This window comes from Choloepus didactylus, chromosome 20, assembly GCF_015220235.1.
Source record: "Choloepus didactylus isolate mChoDid1 chromosome 20, mChoDid1.pri, whole genome shotgun sequence".
Taxonomy (NCBI): Eukaryota; Metazoa; Chordata; class Mammalia; order Pilosa; family Megalonychidae; genus Choloepus; species Choloepus didactylus.
Genome location: NC_051326.1, coordinates 15271992 through 15293213, shown reverse-complemented (window position 1 = coordinate 15293213; position 21222 = coordinate 15271992). Strand labels below are relative to the sequence as shown.

Below are 21222 nucleotides of genomic sequence, written 5' to 3'. Positions count from 1 at the left end.
GGGTTATCTTTCAACAACAGGTGCTGGAACAATTGGACAGCCATATGGAAAAGTAAAAAAAACGAGCTTTGACCCTCACCTCCATATTAAAAAAACAAAACAACAACAAAAACTAACTCAAAATGGATCACAGATCTAATTGTAGAAGCTAAAATTATAAAATTTCTAAAAGAAAATATAGGAGAAAATCTTGGTGACTTTGGGGTTGGCAAAAACTTCTTGACTACAGCACAAAGCATGTGAATTATAAAAGAAAAAAAATCAACAAATTGTCATCAAAATTTAACACTTTCGTTCTTCAAAAGACACTGTTAAGAAAATAAAAAGGCAAGCCACAGACTAGGAGAAAACAAACATTTGCAAAACAAAACTACATAAACAACTCTTACAACTCAATAAAAAGAAGACCGACAACTCAATTAAAAAGTGGGCAGAAGACATTCCACCAAAGAAGATATGCAGAAGGCAAATAAGCACACAAAAGACTTCAACATCATTAATTGGTAGAGAAATGCAAATCAAAACCACAGTGAGGTACCACTGTACACCTATCAGAATGGCTAAAAACACGAAGACTGCCTGTAACAAGGGAAGGCAAGGATGCGGAGCCACTGCTGGTAGGAATACAAAATATTACCATCACTCTAGAAACCAGTTTGGCAATTTCTTACAAAGCGAAACATCACCCACCACACGCCCTGCCCTTCCACTCCTCGGTAATTACCAAATGAAAGCAGATGGCCCTGCCAACGCTTGTACATGAATGTTCATGGCTTGTTTATTTCTAATAGCCAAAAACTTAATAATGCTGAGTGAACGCAGGTGGACAAAAAAAAAAGAAAAAAGAGTACACACTGTATTATTCCATATATATAAAAAGGCTAGAAAATTCAAACTAATCTATAGCATCAGAAAGCAGGTCAGTGACTAACTGGGACACAGGTGAGGGGAGGCAGGGAGGGGTTAAAGGGCCTCCAGGAAACTTTGGGAAGTGATGGATATGATTATTTACTGACTATGATGATGGTTTCATAGAGTATACTTATGCCAAAATTTATCAAACATACACTTTAAATCATGTAGCATATTATACGGTCATTTATAACTAAATCGAGTAATTTTTTAAAAAGTAACACACAGATTTGGAAAAAAAAAAAAAAAAAGATGGATTCCCAGGTTACCTCATCCTGACCCTCTTCTTTCTATACCCTGATGCTCATACTCAGTCCAAGAATAAAGTTAACTTTTATTTTATTTATAGAGTTTTAGTTTATTTTAAAATATTAACTGAGGAGCTGATGACATCAACATGGCGACATAAGCAGCTACTGAAAACCTGTCTCTAGAGATTCAACAAAAAAAGAGAACAATACTGAATTGTTTGAAACTTTGAAAGAGGACATAGACTGGAGAAGGACCCCGCAAATGCCGAATTGAAGAAAGAGAAGAAATATCAGGTAGGAATCTTCTGTCCCAAACCAGCCAGTCCTCTCCCCTCCCCTTCACTCGGTATCCATGTGGGAAATGCACGGATCCCTCCCACCACGGACACAGACTACAAAATCTCTCACAGCAGTGAGACATACCCCACCATCTGAAGACCAAGGGACAGGGGAGAACATTTCAAGGCCCAGGTCAGTGAGGGACAAAGAGACTGAGAAAACGTGGCCAGAGACAGCATTTCCAGCCCTGGGTCTGAAGCACTTCCCCTGCCTTGCGGGAAGCAGCAGCCAGTGGCCGTTTCCTTGCCTTGGGGATGCCTTGGGGTCAGCTGAAGCAGGACTCTAGCACAGGTGGAGCCCCATATCAAGCCAGATTTTAGCCGGCAAATCGAGGGCACAGGAATCCCGCATTTCAGTTCATCTGTGTAGACACAACCTGTGCTCGGAGACAAAGCAGCTTCTGAGGATGATACCTTACCAAACAGCACCATCTGCCGGACAGTCCAGAAGGTGCAAGGGAATTGAAAAACTTAAAAAGATGCCCCAGAGCCTTTCTTGAGATGGCAGGAGCTGGCCTACATGCCCTGTATGGAAACCTGACCCTCTCTTGGCTGAGAAATTGGAAGACCCAAGTGTTAAAGCAGGGCTCTAAAACAAATCCAGGTCTTGCTGGCCAGTAGAAAGCAGAGCACCACTGGATGCCAGCAGGTTAGTATTACACACATAATACTTCTCACTGGGGTGCTCAGTGTCTACCTCCCATCCCTGTGGTGGGCCATGGTCAGTGCCTGATTTGGTGGGAAGACTGGGGGGCAGAGCCAATCTGACAACTGGCCAGTGAGAGAAACAAAGAAAATACAGTAATCAAAGACAACCAACAATAAAACCCTAGAAAAAAGAGGGAAAACAACCTCCAGAATAAACTAATCAAGAAAATCTGATGCCTAGACAGCAAAAAATAATGAGCTATACCAGGAAACATGAAGATATGGCCCAGTCAAAGGAACAAATTAACCTCAACTGAGATTCAGGAGTTGAAACAACTAATTAAAGATGTTCAAACCAATCTTCTAAATCAAGTCAATGAGTTGAAAGAAAATGTGACAAAAGAGATGAAGGCTATAAAGAAGACACTGGGTGATCTGATCATAAGGAAGGATTTGTAGGCTTGAAGAAACAAATGGCAGAATTTATGGAAATGAAAGACACAACAGAAGAGATGAAAAACACAATGGACACAAACAACAGCAGATTTGGAGAGGCAGAAGAAAAGATCGGTGAACTAGAAGACAGAATATCTGAAATCCTATACACAGAAGACGAGATAGGGAAAAGAATGGAAAAACATGAGCTGGGTCTTAGGGAAATGAATGACAACATGAAGTACATGAATATATGTTACAGGTATCCCAGAAAGAAAAGGGAAATAATCAATGAAAATTTCCCAACTCTTATGAAAGACATAAAATTACAGATCCAAGAAGCACAGCCTACCCCAAACAGAAATGATCCAAATAGACCTACTCCAAGACACTTACTAATCAGATTTTCAAATGTCAAGGAACAAAGAGAGAATTCTGAAAGCAGCAAGAGAAAAGCGATCGATCACATACAAGGGATATTCGATAAGACTAAGTATGGATCTCTCAGCAGGAACCATGGAGGTGAGAAGGCAGTGGTATGATATATTCAAGATACTGAAAGAGGAAAACTGCCAACCAAGAATCCTATATCTGGCAAAACTGTCCTTCAAAAATGAGGGAGAGTTTAAAATATTTACAGATAAACAAACACTGAGAGAGTTCATGAACAGGAGAACTCCTCTACAAGAAATACTAAAGGGAATGCCACAGACAAATAGGAAAAGACAGGAGAGAGAGGTTTGGAGAGGAATGCAGAAATGAAGATAACAGGAGATAGAAAGAGGGTAAAGATAGGGCATTTGAAGATGAAGGAGTATAGAATGTTCAAGAGGACTGATTGTATACAAACAGAAATGGATAACACAATACTGTGTGATGGTAGCATAATACTGTAAGTACACTGAACAAAGATGACTGTGAGTATGGTTGAAAGAGGAAGGTTAGGGGTATGTATGGCACCAGAAGGAAAGATGTAAGATAAAGACTGGAACTGTATAACTTAGTAAAACCTAGAGTGGTCAATGACTGTGATTAAATGTACAAATAAAAGAATATAAGAATGAGGGATAACAAATAAATAATCAACTTTGCAAGGTGTTGAAATTGGGATGGTTTTGGGGAAAAAATACAATCAATGCAAACCAGAGTCTATACTTAAGAATAATACTCTAATATGCTTCCATTAATTGTAACAAAGGCAATATACCAAAGCTAAATGTCTATAAGAGGGGGATATAAGGGAGGGGTATGGAACTTTTGGCATTAGTGTTGTTGTCTGAACTTTTTATTGTATTATATTGTACTTTTATCTTTTTCTTTTTTTTTTTTAGTCATCATTTTCTTTCTTTTTTCTCCTCTTCCTCTTCCTTTATGGAAGAAATGGAAATGTCCTCATATAGATTGTGGTGGTGAATGCGTAACTATATGATTATATCAGGAATGGCATTTTAAAACTTCAGCTTCTGTGTGAGACCAAAGGAAGAGATGTTTATTTGGTGTAAAATCTATATTTTCTGTAGCACAGTATATAATCAACCTTGTATAGTCAGTTTATTCAAACACCATAATTACACGGAACGTTGAATAAGGAGTGACATCTGGTTGGCTTGTACAGGTTAGTGTGGAGCCCCGATACATCCCAGAGTAATTTGGGCAGAGAATAAAAATGCACTTGCAAAGCCCCTTTGAGGGACTGGGGAAAAATGTGGAAATATTAAACTTCCCCACCTGGGGAACTACCGATATTCTCACAAGCACTGGGGACTACCAATTTAGAAGGCTGAGCCCTTGCTCTTGAGGCTTGTCCTTATGAAGCTTATTACTGCAAAGGAGAGGCTAAGCCTACTTATAAGTGTGCCTAAGAATTACCCCAGAGAACCTTGTTTGTTGATCATATGTGGCCTGTCTCTCTAAGCCAACTCTACGAGTCAACTCACTGCCCTCCCTGCTATGTTGCACAGGACTCCCAGGGGTGTAAATCTTCCTGACGTGACTCCCAGGGATGAACCTGGACCCGGCATCAAGGATTGGAGAAAGCCTTGTTGACCAAAAGGGGGAAGAGAGGTGAAACAAAATAAAGTTTCAGTCGCTGAGAGATTTCAAATGGAGCTGAGAGGACATTCTGGAGATTATTCATATGCATTACACAGATATCCCTTTTTAGACTTTATTGGATTAAAATAGCTAGAAGGAAATACCTGAAACTGTTGAATTGCAACCCAGTAGACTTGATTCTTGAAGACAATTGTATAACTATACAGCATACACTGTGTGACCGTGTGATTGTAAAAACCTTGTGGCTCCCACTCCCTTTATCCAGTGTATGGACAGATGAGTAGAAAAATGGGGATAAAAAGTAAATGAATAATGAGGGAAGGAGGGATGGGATGTTTGGGACCTTCTTTTTACTTTAATTTTCTTTTTTTTTGGCAGTAATGAAAATGTTCAAAAATTAATTGTGATGAATGCACAAATTTATAATTGTACTGTGAACAATTGATTGTAGACTTTGGATGACTGTATGGTATGTGAATATATAACAATAAAATTGAATTAAAAATATTAACTGAGAATACTATGAAGAATTTAAATCTAAACAGCAAAATTATTAGTTAATGGATTAGGGGTTGGATTCATGTATCTCTAAGTATGTGTGTGTATTTGTGTGTCTCTGTGTGTGTGTGCTCATGTGTGTGTATGTGTGTATATGTATGTGTTCATGTGTGTGTACGTGTGTGTGGTACAAGAGATAAACACTGGGTTGGGGAGAAAATTCTTACTATAGTTGGCTTACAGTTTAATCTCCATATAGTCATGAAGGATCCTTATAGCTCCATTTTTTTTTTTTTTTAGGTTTAAGTACATGTTTTGTTTTGTTTTTATTAAATTCAGTTTTATTGAAATACATTCACACACCACACAATCATCCATGATATACAATCCACTGGCCACAGTATGATAACATAGTTATGCGTTCATCACCACAATCTATCTCTGAACATTTTCCTTACATCAGAAAGAACCAGAACAAGAATAAAAAATAAAAGTGAAAAAAGAACACCCAAATCATCCCCCCATCCCACCCCATTTGTCCTTTAGTTTTTATCCCCATTCCTCCACTCATCCATACACTAGATAAAGGGGGTGTGATCCACAAGGTCTTCACAATCACACTGTCACCCCTTGTAATCTACATTATTATGTAATTGTCTTCAGGAGTCCAGACTGCTGGGTTGGAGTTTGGTAGTTTCAGGTATTTACTTCTAGCTATTCCAATACATTAAAGCCTAAGAGGTGTTATCCTATATAGTGCATAAGGAATGTCCACCAGAGTGACCTCTCGACTCCATTTGGAATCTCTCAGCCACTGAAAACTATTTCGTCTCATTTTGCATCCCCCTTTTGGTCAAGAAGATACTCTCAGTCCCATGATGCCGGGTCCACATTCATCCCCGGGAGTCATACTCTGCGTTGCCAGGGAGATTTACACCCCTGGGAGTCGGGTCCCACGTAGGGGGGACGGCAGTGAGTTCGCCTGTCGAGATGGCTCAGTTAGAGAGAGAGAGGGCCACATCTGAGCAACAAAGAGGTACTCAGGGGGAGACTCTTAGGCACCATTACATACAAGTTTAGACCCTCCTTTGTGGTAATGAGCTTCCTAAGGGCAAGTCCCATGCTCGAGGGCTCAGCACATCAAACCGCCAGTCCCAATGTTTGTGACAACATCAACACCAGTCCAGGTGAGGATGTCCAACACATCCGCACCTTCCCCCAGATCCTCGGGGCTGGGGAGGGGGAGGCTGTAAATATATTTTTTATTATCTGCCCACGAAATAGTTTCAGTGGCTGAGAGATTCCAAATGGAGTCGAGAAGTCACTCTGGTGGACATTCTTATGCACTATATAGATAACACCTCTTAGGCTTTAATGTATTTAGAGTATTTTTTATTACTCTAGGATGTGTCACTATTTCACTCCAGCCTATACTAACCTACCGTATCTCACTTCCTATTCAAAGTTCCATGCAATTGCGGTGTTTGAACAAATCGACTGTAGAGTTGTACCGTTTAGAAAATTTAGATCCTGTACCAAATAGATATCTATTCCCTTGGTCTCATATGAAAGTTGAAGTTTTAAAACACAATCAGTTTCAACCTTTACCCTTTGGCCTGGCTTGCCCTGGTCTTAACCAGACCTGCTTCATTCATATCACTAATTGAAGTCTGGGCTCTTTTTCAGCTTTTTTTTTTTTTTTTGACAGTGGCTGTATGCACTAATACTAACATTCATATCTGCTGAGCTCTAGCTCTGAGTTTCAGGTGTCTCAGAGATATGCATTGTTCCAGAGACCAATCAGGTTATACGCTAGGGGATCATAGCTCCAAATTTTTAATTAACCAGAAATAAGAAAGGGTCAGAAGGAGAGAAACGTGATTGGCTGCAGTGTCAACCTGGGGGAAAAACGAGGCTGAAACCACCAAGGGGACATGAGATGGTGTCTACTCACGTCCAGCTCTTAATGAGCCATCTCCTAAATATGAGTCTGATGTTCAGCCTAAGAGACAAGCTCAGCAGGTTTGAGGTAACAAAAGTTTTCGATTGTGATTTCTGAGGGCTTCCATAAGGCCATGTTCAAACATTACTTGAAATATTTGAAAAAAAAAAAAAAATATGCAGGCAAAGAAAAAAAGGAAGAAGAAAAATACATCAGATATCCTATGTAGTTTTCAATCACTGATACTTATAGTACATGAAGTATTTTTGTTCTTCCTTTTTTTCTTTTTTAAACCTCAGAGAATGAGAGTGGAAATGCAGAACTTCTTATACGAGGTATGAAAGGTTTCCAAGACGCTTGGGCCCAGCCAGTGGAGGTTGTGCTTCTTTATCTTCTGAACCAAAGGTTTTTAAATACAATAACCTCTCTGTATTGAAAAATCCTTGCAAACACTATTTTAGGGATTGAAGAGCTGCTCGGTCACCAATGGAGGTCTTTTTCCAAGACTAGATGCAAAAATTTATAAAAAAAATGATAGGTCTCCATTCCTACATTTGTTCTAAGAAGGGTCAAACTGGCCTACATTTCAGTCCCCCAATTAAGACAGATGTAGAATGAAAACTGCCAGTAAAGTTTTGTTAAGCACATAACTGATCTGAAGCAACACATCTTTAAATAACTCCTCATGCCTATGGCATTTATAACTAGCCATTTCTCCTTTTACGACACAGAGAAGAGAGAACACTGCCTAGAATTCACCACCATTCTATTATACTCTGTTTGAAATCTAAAACACACAGGGTCAGCCCTAAGAGTAGAAATGGAATCCAGCCTTTTAGTTCTTGTTTGATGTCTAACAGTTTAACAAATGGATTTTCAAGGAGTTGGTTTTCGAGTAACACGACCTATTTAAAAAACACTGGTGCTTGAAAAGCACAAAGTACTATTTTAAGTTCTTTACAAACAGTAACCCGTTTGACCCTCATAAAGCTCTACTATCATCTCCACTTTCCAGATGAGGAAACTGAGGAACGGAGAGAGATTAACCTGCCCAAACCACACAGGTGGCGGAGCTGAAATTCAAACTCGAGCAGCCTGTCCACAATCCCCATGCCCTGCTGACGGTCACCTATCTCTGGAGTGTCTGCTGCAGGTGGAGAGCTACGCAGGTTCTGCAGAGAGACACAGGTTACACATATTTCATGGTCTAGAGTCTTCAGCCCAGCTGAGTCAGACAACCTAGAAAACGATCTGAAAACCACAGGATGACAAGCAATTTCAGTTTGTGAGAAGACAGTGGGATCCTGGAGCTGAATCAGCTGGAGAACGAAGGTGACATGAGTGAGGACAACCTTGGAGGAGGGGTTCTGTGGGCAGGGGGATGGGATGGTGGAAAGGAGCATGGAACGTTCATGGGTAGGTGGTCCTGAGAACACCATCTTTCTGGTGTTTGGGGCACATGTGGGGGAGCAGCTGGGGATGAGGGCTGGGTGAGGAGGGGAAAGCCAGGTGCCTTAGAAAACAGGGAGCCTTTGCAGGTCCTCAAGCAGTGATATGATTGGAGCATAGAGAGCCGTGGGAAGGAAGGGTGGTGTTTCGGTTTGCTAAAGCTGCCGTTATGCAAAATACCAGAAATGGATGTCTTGGCTCTTATAAAGGGGATTTATTAGGTTACAATTTTACAGTTCTAAGGCCACAAAAGTGTCCAAACTAAAGCAACAACAAGAGGATACCTTCACTGAAGGCGTCCAGAACACCTCTGTCAGCTGGGAAGGCACGTGGCTGGTGTCTGCTGATCCTTTGCTCCTGGGTTCTGGTTTAAAAATGGCTTTCTCCAAAATGTCTCTGAGCTTCTGTCTCTCTTAGCTTCTCTCTCTCAGCTGCTCTGCATCTTTGCTTGTTCTCCCAGGGCATTTCTCTCTAAGTGTCTGGAGGTCTTCCCTTAGCTTCTCTAGTGCAGACTCGGGGCTTCATTTCTTAGCTTAGCATCTCCAAACACCTTTCTGTCTGCATCTCCAAGTGCCTCCGAACTTTCTTCAAAATGTCTCTGCTTTTTATCTTCTCATAGAAGGCTCCAGTAAACAAATTAAGACCTACCTCGAAGGGGTGTTATCAAATCTTGGAAATAATCTAATCAAAAGGGCCCACCCTCAATAGGGTGGGTCACATCTCCATGGAAACAACCTAACCCAAAGTTCCCACCCACAATAGGTCTGTCCTCACAAGATTGGATTAAAAGAACATAGCTTTTCTAGGGGACATGATAGACCCAAACCAGCACAGGTGGCAAAGGTGATTTTTGATAAAAAATGTAAATGCAGAGTCTTTCAAAAGTTTGAATAGTTTAAGTTAGTGGAATGGAAATGTGCCAGTGGAATGGAATGTTTATAGGATAACCATGTATTTGCACGTGATCCCCTGTGGCAGGCAGAATTCTGAAATGAGCCCCTGTTGAGTGCCTACGGAACCTGGGAACATAATGGGCTTTCACTCCTGGGATTCTGTGCTACATGGCTCAGCTGACTTTAAGAAGGGGAGATTATCCCTGGTGGGCCAGACCAAAACAGGAGAACCCTTCAAAGGACAGAGCTCTTTTTGGCAAAAGAGATTCAAAGTCAGACAGATTCAAAGCACGAGAGAGACCTGAGGTGAGGAAGAGCCTGCACTGTTGGCTTTGAAGATGGAGGGAGCCATGTGGCAAGGGAAGCTGGTGGCCTCTAGGAGCTGAGGGTGGCTCCTGGCTGACAGCCAGCAAGGAAATAGGGACCTCAGTTCTACAGCTGCAAGGAGCTGACACCTGTCACAACCTCATGAGCTTGTTGGAGAGAGAATGCAGCCTGGCCGACACCTCGATGGGAGGCTGGTGAGACCCTGAGCAGAGGACCTAGCCACCGCGGGCCCACACTTCCAACCCACGGAACTAGGAGCTGGTCAGTGGGTGTCATTTTAAGCTGCTACATTTGTGTGATTTGTTATGCAGGAAGAGAAAAACTAACACACCCCCTGGGAGGGGACCAGGCAGCCCTGGGAGGGGCAGGGGCAGGGATATTCTCCAGATAGCTGGGGAGAGGCGATCACTTCCTGAGATGCTCACTGGGCTCTATGGCAACTGTGGGTGAGTCACAGAAGGCGGCGAACAGAGGGGACCAGCTGGGCCAATCCCAACCAGCGAAGCCAGCCAGAGGGCGGTGGGCCAGCAGGAAGAACAGGCCTGGGTGACAGAGACAGCACCTGGGAGCACTCGGGACAGTCGGCTGAGCCATTTTGATGTGAAGCCAAAGGGGGTGGGTCTCTTCTCAAGGAACCCAAGGAACCAGAAGACAGAGAGAAGACAGAGCGAAGACCAGGCCCAGGGTGGAGGCAGGTCGTCGCAGCCTGGGGTACTTTTCGTGCATCACCTCATTTAATACTCATGTCAACCCTTTTGAGGTCTCGTTTGTTTCCGTTTTCCAGAACAGCTTCCTGAGGCACACAATTTGCTGAAACTCACACAGCTCGTCAGTTGCAGATCTGAAGCCGGATGGGTCAGATCCCAGAGCCTGTGCTCTATTCACTCCCCAGGGTGGGCAGGAGGTGGCCAGACCCTGGGGCCTTCAGGTTCCACCGAGCCTACAGGGCAGAGGGGTGACCTTGTCCAGCCTGTCCCCTGCATTCCTTTTGGGAGAGAGTGATGGGAGCTTTGGCCCTGGTATTGGGGTACAGTAGGGGAGGAAATGATGTTGGAAAGTAAAAAGAGATAGGGAGAAGGGCTGTGTCCCAGCAGTTTCCTGGAGATGTTTTCCTTCTGCCTTACTCTTGGGAGGTGTCAGCAGAGTGGGAGACCCACGGGAGCTGCCCTGAGCCCCACAGCAGAGGGGCATGGAGCTTCCTGAAGGGGGGGGGTCTCTGTCGGGGGAGAGGCTGAGGAGATGGAGACGGGGATGGAGAGTGTCCCCTCTCCACCACCCCCCGCTCACCGGGCTGCAGGCCTGGAAGGGGGTCATACTCATCCTCTGGGCGTGCACAAACTGTGCCTCTAGGAGCCCTGGGGTTCCTTGGGGGGCCTCGGCAGCTGCTCTGGGGCACCTTAAGGGAGGCAGCGACAGCCCTGGGCCCCAGGACCTCGCTGCCCAGCGGCTCTGTCTCCACCTCTTTTTTGTACTGGGGTTTGGGGTTAAGATTTTGTTTGCAAAAGGGCTCTGCTGCTTTCAAGTGTTTGAGAAAACTCACTGATATGGTCTAATATTCTGCTGATGCCACCAAATTTGGCAGATAAAATAATGGTAGAAACAGTCCCAAGATGATTCAGCAAAATGTCCCGAGCACCTACTGTGTGTCCAGCATTGCTTGGCATGGGGAGCAGGGAGAAGTATAGTTCAGTGACCTCGACTTTTTAGGTTATCCAAGAGAAGACAACCCATGATTTGAGACCAAAGCGTCACTGATAACTTAGGGTTAATGAATCTGAAAGGATATTATATTTAAGAACATATGCTAAGTAAAAAACCTTTCTCCAAATCAAATTTAAGCCCAAGAATATTAATACTGTTGTGAGTGAAAAACAACCCAGAACATGGTATAAGGAAGGAGTACTGAGCTAACAGCCAGTCCTGGATCCGGCCATGCATTTAGCCAAGATTCCATGGTCGGCCGTTTTTAAGTTCCCCCACAAAACGAGCATGGATTTCTGCCCTACCTCATACAATCACTGCTTTACAAATGGGAAACACTCTGGCTGCAAGGTGCTGTCGTTGATATCACTTGTCCAGATGGGAGTGGCAGCCTAAAAAAGCCACCGTCTGAGTCGAGCAGAGAATTCCTGCTGCATTTCAGCTCTGAGATGCTCTCATCTGGCCCAGGCAAGCCTATTTGGGTGCAGACCACCAAGAGGGCACAGGCTCTGGAAGGGGTGGCTGTGAGCTGTGGGGTTTCAGGAGACCTAAGTGGTAAGGGGGAAAGGACCTCAGATGGGAGACTTGCATTCGGATCCAAACCACTTCTGGGACTTGCGGCAACAACTCGTTCATCCTCGAAGGGCTCCAACCAACGGTAAGGTGGGACAAGAAGATTCCTGTGGTGCCTTCCAGCTTTTACAGGAACAAAAATAACCTGGGAACATCAATTAATAAGCAAGACCATACGAATCTGGGTCCTGACAAGCAGGAAGGGTTCTTGTAGAGCTTAAGGACTGGAAAGACATTTTGGCGAGAATGAAACAGAAGCCGAAAGAATACCCGAGTCAAAGGAAAACAAGAAAGGACGTGAGCAGCATTTGAAGGGTTAATTCCAAGAGCACAAATTTCAGAGGCAAAAACAGTCTGTCCAATGGATAAATGGGATCCTTGGTAAGGACGCTGGCAGGGCCGGGCACTTTACGTCTTCTCCTGTCCCATCTCAGGGCCAGATTTGGTCCCATCCTGTGCAGGGGGGAGGGCAGGACCCCCACTGGGGGTGGGATAAGGGGGTCCGCCTGGGCCCCTGCCAGCCACTTCCCCTGGGCTGACCCCAGGGTGGCCAAGCATGCTCTGGGTATGCCCGGCTTCCCCTGTGGGCCGACTATAAGAACAGAAGTCCTGATCATGCCAATTTTGAGTTAGTGGGGGCTTCAGAGAAGAGGAACAGATCCAGCTGGACTTCTGCTTGATTCCACTCTGCCACTGCCAGCTTCTCTCTCACCGGGGATTGCGAGGGGTTATGGATAAGAGGGTAGAACTCAGGGCCAGGGAAACTTAGCATGTACAGGGGCTCTAGGCCCCAGGCTGGAGGTTGGTGGCCCAGCCATGGGATGCTGAAACTTCAATAGGAGGAGAAAGGGACACAAATAAGACTGACAAGGGCAAGGCAAAGTAGGCCCGAGATTTCAGAGGGGACGCGGATATCAGCAGCGTGCACCGCTGAAGGCCGGGGCACTGTGCCGAGGAGAACAGTCTGGAAAGGTCCTCAGTCATTGCCTGCCGTGGTCAGAATCATTGAGGACACTTCAGGACAGATGCCGACAGGGGAGGGGCCAGCCCTAGAGAGAATGGGGGTGAGCCTGGACACTGACATCTTTTCAAAATTCCCCAAGTGGTGTTAATGTAATTCGCACCCAAGGATTGAAAACAATTGGCCTAAACAGTGGTTCTTAATAGTTTTTTGGAGTGAAGGGAGGCAGAAAGGACATGTAGGAAGAGTTTTTCAATGGTACGTGCTTACCCCCCATCAAATGACACATGTCCACTGACGTCTGGTGAAGGGGCTGGTGCCTGTAGTTTAAAAACCATGATTCTAATATTCTCATCTGACCACTGAGAACACTGGACAGAGCTCAAGAAACTGCATCACCATTTTTCAGTATGTAAAATTAGATACGTTGAAAAGAAATGTCACCTGTTATGTTAAATTAGGCAGAAATAATAAAGGACCCATAAAATTTTTCATCAATTGTAACAAAGGTACCACACTAATGCAAAGTGTTAATAATAGGGAAAACTGTGTGTGTGTGTGTGTGGGGGGGTCTTTTAACCTAAAATTTCTCTAATAATAATTTTAAAATGGACCCCATGACCCAGCTGCAAGCCTAGAGGGTTACTACACTGGATGTACCAGGGCTACCTCCTCCTGCCCCACCACGGGAGAAAACCTCCTTCTTGGATGGGGTCTAAATGGTTAATGAGCAGATGGTCCTGGAACCTCCTGGGAATAGAGGTCTCTGGTGATCCTGGGCCAGAGAGGGTGGGGTCTCAGGTTGGGGGGCCTGGGGAAGAGGGTGCAGGGGGCAGGGAGGGGGATCGAGTCGCCTGGCTGTGCTGGGAGCCAGGGGAGCCAGGTAAAGCCTGCCACGGCCTCTGCAAGAGGAGCCTCTGCTCCAGGAGTGCTAGAGAGAAACCCCTGTAGACCAAGTACAATGAAGACCCAGATGCTGCTGGAAAAGCCTGGCTTTCAACTGTTTTGTTTTGCCTGCCCCGGCTGCTGCTAACAAACTGACAAACCCACAATAGCTTAGGGGGTGCAGGGTTCAAGGCCCCATGGATCTGTCTGACAAGAATAAAAAGATGCAACTTGATAGCTCTCTCTCCCTGGCTAATCACCCCAGGGAGCTTTGTCTTGGGATTATTATTCTGTTACAAAGGGAATCCACTGCTAACTTCCTTGGACTGCACAAAATAGGTCATGGGTCCAAAAGGGGGATGTGAAAGGAAATGAAATAAGCTTCAGTGGCAGAGAGATTCCAAAATGAGCCGAGAGTTCACTGTGGTGGACACTCTTACACACAATATAGACAACCCTTTTTGGGTTCTAAAGAATTGGGGTAGCTGGTGATAAATACCTGAAACTATCAAACTACAACCCAGAACCCAGGAATCTCGAAGACAATTGTATAAAAATGTAGCTTATGAGGGGTGACAATGGGATTGGGAAAGCCATAAGGACCACACTCCACTTTGTCTAGTTTATGGTTGGATGAGTAGAAAAATAGGGGAAGGAAACAAACAGACAAACATACAAAGGTAAGGTACCCAGTGTTCTTTTTTACTTCAACTGCTCTTTTTCACTTTAATTATTATTCTTGTTATTTTTGTGTGTGTGCTAATGAAGGTGTCAGGGATTGATTTAGGTGATGAATGTACAACTATGTGATGGTACTGTGAACAATCGAATGTATGATTTGTTTTGTATGACTGTGTGGTATGTGAATATATCTCAATAAAATGAAGATTTAAAAAAAAAAATAGGTCATGGGTGCCTATCGGGTTGTGCAGACTCTGCCACTGGTGGTGTGAATTATTAAATGCACTGGTCCCCTGGATCAACATTTCAACAGAGCATTTTCTCTCCCCAGGAGATTTTCAGGAACTGGAGCAATGAGGAATCCAAAGATTTCAGCTCTAGGAGCAACAATGCAGAGGAGAAGCCCAGGCATAGAAGGGAGAGCTACCCAAGGGCTGGAAGCCAGGTCCTGGGAGGATGGGGGCCTGAGGCAGGAATACTGCAGGGGGCCAGGGGCTGCATCCCTGACGCAGAAGCTCAAGGTCAGTGCCGGGGCACAAGGACAAAGCACAACCCGGCTTCGAGGCTGGGTAAAACAGGGGGTCAGCAGCCATGGTGGCTCAGGGCCTGTGACCCCTTAAATTCCCCAGAAGTAGGGCCTGACATGGACTGTGTGTGCCAGAGGGAGTCTAAGTCTGTGGAACTGGAAGAGCTGGGGCCTTTCAGGGTTTTGCAGTGGCATCTGCCCCACCCCACATAGAAGGCTGGAAAAGATCAGTCACCATGACCTTGCAGACATCCGTGTGCAGACCTTTACAAAGGGCCATGAAGAGCAGAAGGCTCGCAGGGGAAAACCCATCACTCCTGGCTGAGGAGGTCTTGGCTGATGATGATGTGGAAGTAAGACACAGAAGACCAGGCTGTCCTCCGAGGGGCTGGTGCACAGTGGAGGGACAGCGTGGTGGCCAGCCCTGGACCAATGACCTCCCGAGTGGGAGCAGGAGCCAGCAAGGGACAGCTTGTAGTCAATGCCCAGCATGTTTTTCAGTGGGCATGATGCAGGCTGATGGTCATCAGAGCTGGGATGACGTTAAATGTCTGGCTCTCTTACAGTACCACTGGGAGTTCAGGCACTCCTCGTTTTCTTGCCCTTCACTTTATTGTGCTCCTGCAGACATTGCGTTCGTTAGCAGTCGAAGGTTGGTGGCAACCCTGCATCGAGTGTGTCTATTGGTGCCATTTTTCCAACAGCATGTGCTCGCTTTGTGTTTCTGTGTCACATTTTAATTAAGGTATGTACATTGTTTCTTTTAGACATAATGCTATTGCACACTTAATAGGTATATACACTGGGAAACCAAACATTCGTGTGACTGGCTTCACTGTGATATTTGCTTTATCAGTGGCCTGGAACCCAGCCTGTGGTATCTCTGAGGTAGGCCTGTATACACTGTTGCAACCAGTTTGGAAAACTGGCAGTATCTGCTGAAGCTGAGCCTATGTGTCTACCCTAAGACCCAGCAGTGCCACTTCCGGGAGCTGCTCAACAGATATGTGTGCACACATTGGCCAAAAGAGAGAGCCGAGAATGTTCCCAGCCACTGTGTTTGCAATCGCCCCTCCTGGCCAACACCCTCTGCCCCCGGATCCTAGCTGGATAAACACAGCGTGGTAGTCCACGCAACAGGATACTACAAAACAGGAAGGGCAAATGAACTGCAACAGGCAACAGCATGCCTGGGATTCACGAAAATAATGCTGAGCAAAAGAAGCCAACTCAAGGGTACAAAATGCTTGATATTTTTATAAAGGAAAAGATGGTCAAAACCAATCTAGGGTGAATACAGCAAAAACCATTGAACTGTACACTTTCAATAGATGATTTTAACGGTATGTGAATTACATCTCAAGAAAGCTGTTACTTAAAAAAAAGCACACACAGACAACCCAACAGTCTATGATATTAGAAGGCAGAGACCAGAGTTTTGGAGGAAGGTGCTCCCCACTCCACCAGCGAAGCCCCAGCTTCAGGGCCTGGGGGAGTCTCAGAGGAGAAAGTGGGGGTGGGGGAGGTCCTACTGAAGCGTCTCTTCCTTGGGCTCCGCTGGGTGGGCAGGTGCGGCCCAGACCCCAGAGGATTAGGCTGGGAGCACCCTCACCTCCACATGGTCTGGGCCAACCCCTACGAGGTTCTGGAGTGGGGAGAAGCAGTGTCTTTGAAGACCTCAGGGCATATGCCTGGGGTGGACCAGTCCACAGAGCTGTGTTGCCAAGCAGTAGGAGCAACTGACCCCCCAAAAGATGGTCCCCTGGGGAGAGCCCTGAGCATAGGTAGGGGTTTCCCTGAGAACCCCAGGGAGAGCAGAGGTGGGATTTTAGGGCACGGGGCCTTTGGGTGTTTGAACCTGTGGGCCAAAGGAGAACAAAGGACTGCAGCCACCGGGCCAGAAACTGGTGAACCCCTTTCATCAAGGACATCAGAGGCCAAACCCTTTGCAAATCAGACAGTACAAGAGGCTGCTGCCCATCAGGACTTGTGTGCCTCGAGACGCGGATTCAGTTCTGTAGTCGCGGAGTCAGTTCTGTAGTCCAAAAATCCTTTATGGTGCAGGGACCCACACAGACAAGCAACAGCAAATGTTAACTGAGTAGCTGCTCCAGTGCCAGGTTGGTGCAGGCTCTGGGACAGTTGGGGAATACGGCCAGGCCTTGCCCACACTCTGCCGTCCAGGGAGAGGCCATAACAGATCATCACAATGCAGAGAGAGGACAGAAATGAGAGGTTTCCGAAAAACAGACATAAAGGAACCCATTCATGACTCTTTTGGCAAAATGTAATTTTCTTCTAGTTCATTTGTTTCACGGGTATGATTTTTTGTATTTTGCCTTCAAGAACACACAGTAGCTCATGCCCAGTTTAGTAACTGCTAAATGTTCAGGATAACACTCTGAAAGCAGAACCTACCACCAATATTTTTCAAGGCTGTTTTCAAAAATGATGGACAGACTAGGAGAGAATAGAAAAGAGCCAGCTATGTCTATTTCATAATTTCTGCCATTAAAATTGTTTAAAGGAGGCATCTGTCTTTTCCACAATTTGGGGGGATTTAATTTAGCTTGGTATACCTTCAAGAGTGCATTAGACCAACCCCCCCCCCCATCCCACCCACACATGATAACAGGCACCAGCGACTCCTCTTTTTCCTCCAGGCCTCTGCTAGGGTTGAACTGTGTCCCTTGAAGAGAGATGTTCAAGTCTTAGCCCAGTCCTGGGACTGTGACAATTGGGAACAGGATCTTTGAAGATGTGATCAGTGAAGATGAGGCCGAACTGGATTCAGGCAGAACCTCACCCAGCATGACTCTTGTCCTTATAGGAAGAGGGGAATCTGGGCACAGACCCACGGCCACGGAAGCAGGGACTGAAGGCCTGCAGCTGCACGCCAAGGAGCGCCAAGGACGGCAGAAGCTGGCGGAAGCTAGGAGGTGGCGAGGAAGGATGCTCCCTGCCCAGGCTGCAGAGGGAGTAGGGCCCTCTGGCACCTTTTTTGGGGACCTTCTAGCTTCCAGACCTGTGAGAAAATAAATTTCTGTTGTTTTAAGCCACCCCATTTGTGGTCCTTTGTTACAGTCGCCCTAGGATTCTAGCACAGCCTCCATCACCTGACATAAAAGCATAAAAATCAGTTCCCTGCATGGGCATGTGGGTAAGAGATGCAATCAGCAAAACAGGTATAAATGCCACCCTTTTTGTGTCACCTCCAGGACAGCTACTTGGCCTGGAGCTCCTGAGTCTAGCAGCCGTCATCGCCCCTTGAGACACCCGCCTCGTTTCAGCCACATGGTGGGAGCGCCCTGAGCACGTGGATCTGGCCTGGAACTGCTGGACAACATAACAAAGAAGCTGAGAGGAAGCCACCGCAAGTGAGGGGAGCCTTACCTTGGTCCCATGGTAGAAGTCGTCCACGCACGTGGCGTTCATGAAGGTCTGGTGGAAGTGTGTGCTGGTGTCGATGCCTCCGGGAATCACCAGTTTCCCGGTGGCGTCGATCACCTTGGCCCCTCCGGGGATCATGAGCTCGCGGCCCACCTGCTGGATGATGCCATTTTCAATGTAGACATCGGCCTCATGGGTGCAGTCGTCGTTCACCACCTTGCCCCCCTTGATGAGAATCCGCACGCTGGCTGAATTGGCAAGCATGTTCCTGCAGAAGGAGAGAGGGGGACACCGGCCAAGGTCAAACTCCCTTTGAGCTGTCACCAAGATCCCACCCTTCCTATCAGAGCCCCAGTACCGCTGACCTCCATGGGCAGGGTAAGGGGGAAGGGATAGGGAGGGATGGGGAGGGATGGGGAGGAAGTTCTCCACGGCCCGAGGAACCTGGTCCCATGGCAGCTGGGTCGCAAGCTTTCCGCTGAACGCACAGCAGGACTTACAGGGAATCCTGACACAGCGGCATAAGGGTAAAGCCAGAGCCAAAGAAACATCAACTTTTACCTTCCCGAAATGCTGCCTGGGTTATAAAGCAGTTTCATACCTACTATCTCATTTTATCCCCATAACAACATGAGGAATCCCATTTTATAGATGAGAAACACAAAATTGTTAGGTAAGGAATTTGTGGCTCCCAAGTAGCAGAGTCAAACCCAAATGCTCTGTCTCCACCACACCCCCACGGTACATGGGAAACATCAGAGGCTCCTGGGGCGTGTCTCAGAGCCACATTCTCTAAACCTCACAGCTGGTTAATTCATTACATTCTTCAGACAGATTCTGTTTCAGTTCACCCTCTCAGGTTTGCCCCAAGAAGGACACTCCCCAAATTGAGGTTATCACAGAGGCGGCCCATTAAGCTCATCTAAGGAGATTTTTTTAAAATCCTGTGGGAACCAGAAAGAACTGACAGAAACATCCTTCTCAAAGCTCCAGAAAACAGTTAAAGGATTGCAGTAACAGGACATGTGCCAAATCAAGAAAGAGGCAGCTTAAAAGTGGTTGGATCTTGTGGTGCCCTGACCGGCCCTCCCCACCGCCCCTCACTGGCTTGGCCCAGGTCTGGCTCTCACTCAGTGCGGGTCCCTGGTCCTGGTTTCAGAGGGAGCAGAGTGACCTTCATGCACATGCTGGGAGCATGGGTGCAGGACCCAATGTGTCCCATGTTGGCCTGAGGGACTGAACCAGGACACTCATGGCAGGCTCGCTGTCCCAGAACCTGTCCTGTGTGTAGAAGGGGGCTCACCGAGCTCTCTATGGAAGGCTGTGGGAGAAGCAGTCAAGTCATGCTGCCTGGAGCAAGGGATTGCCGGCTGTAGGACATACCGTACAGTGCCCAGAACCATGAGGAAACTATTTCCTAGGGAAGAGGGGAAATTCATATCTGTGTAAATGGTGGCATTCCTAGTGCCACATGTGCATGCACAAGACAAGATGCATGAGCAGAAAAGATGGGGAGGCCCCAAGCTACTGGCCTCGAGCTATTCACTAAACTCACTGTATGGATCTTCTCGTGGTTTTTGTTGCTAGCTCCTGGCTTTCAAGGAAACCTCTGTCATAACACTAGCTGGATATACGCTTATAGAAGACTTACATTATTGCTGGAGTCTTAGAAGACTCCAGCAATAACACAGTAAAATATCAAAATGTCTAGGTTTCAACAAAAGATTACAAAACATACAAAGAAACAAGGAGTGATGGCCCTAGCAAAGGGGAAGACTAAAGCATCAGAACCAGTCAACAAGGAGGACCTACCTAGGACATACGAGACAAAGACTTTTAAATATGGTCTTAGATATGCTCAAAGAGTTAAAGGAAAACATGGACAAATAATTTAAGGAAACTAGGAAAATGATAGAAGAATACAAAGAGAATATCAATAGAGAGATGGAAATTATGAAAAGGAACCAAACAGAGCTAAAGACCACAGTAACAGAAATTAAAAACTCCCTAGAGGGATTCAACAACAGAGTGGAGCTGGCAGAGGAAAGAATCAGTGAACTTGAAGATAAGACCACCTAAATCATTCAATTTGAGGCATACAAAGGGGAAAGAATGAAGAAAAGTGACCAGAGCCTGAGGAACCCGTGGGACACCATCAAGTATACCAATACACACACTGTCGGAGTCCCAGGAGGACAGAGAAAGGGGCAGAGAGAATACTTCAAGAAATAATGGCTGAAAACTTCCCAAATTTAATGAAAGACATGAATATATGCATCTATAATATTCATTGAATGCCAAATAGGATAAACCCAAATAGATCCACACCATGACATATTATAATAAATGTTGAATAAAGAGAGAATTCTGAAAGCCAAGAGAGAAGCAAGATGTCACATACAAGGGAGCCTCGATAACATTAAGTGAGAGAACTTAAGATGGCGGCTAGGTGAGACAGGGCAAAAAAACACCTCCGTGAAAAATACTAGATAATAGCCAGGAAGTGACCCAGAACACCAGTTCCAATGATGCACCAGCTGGACAAGGTCTGCTAAATCCACAGGGACCATGCACTTGGTGAAACCAGGAGTCTGCATTCGGAAATGAGTGAGTGAGCTGGCTGAATGTCCGGCGGCCGCACTGCAGTGTGGGGAAACTGTGGGTTGGCATTTGGAGGCGGACTAGTTCTTTTTTAAAAAAAAAACCCAAAAGCAGCTGCAGATACAGCAGCAAGAACCACACAGTAAAGTGTGGCAA

At 45.8% G+C, this 21222-nt stretch overlaps 1 protein-coding gene across 2 annotated transcripts in view; it reads right to left on the bottom strand.

Annotated features, from left to right (window-relative positions):
• DPYSL5 (dihydropyrimidinase like 5) overlaps nt 1-21222 on the bottom strand; it is a 101101-nt gene that overhangs the window by 38488 nt on the left and 41391 nt on the right. For both annotated transcript variants that reach the window (XM_037813292.1, XM_037813293.1), the window contains exon 2: nt 18469-18733. In XM_037813292.1, coding sequence (XP_037669220.1) covers nt 18469-18729 — 261 coding nt within the window. In that variant the 5' untranslated portion in view covers nt 18730-18733. The remainder of the gene's footprint in view (nt 1-18468; nt 18734-21222) is intronic.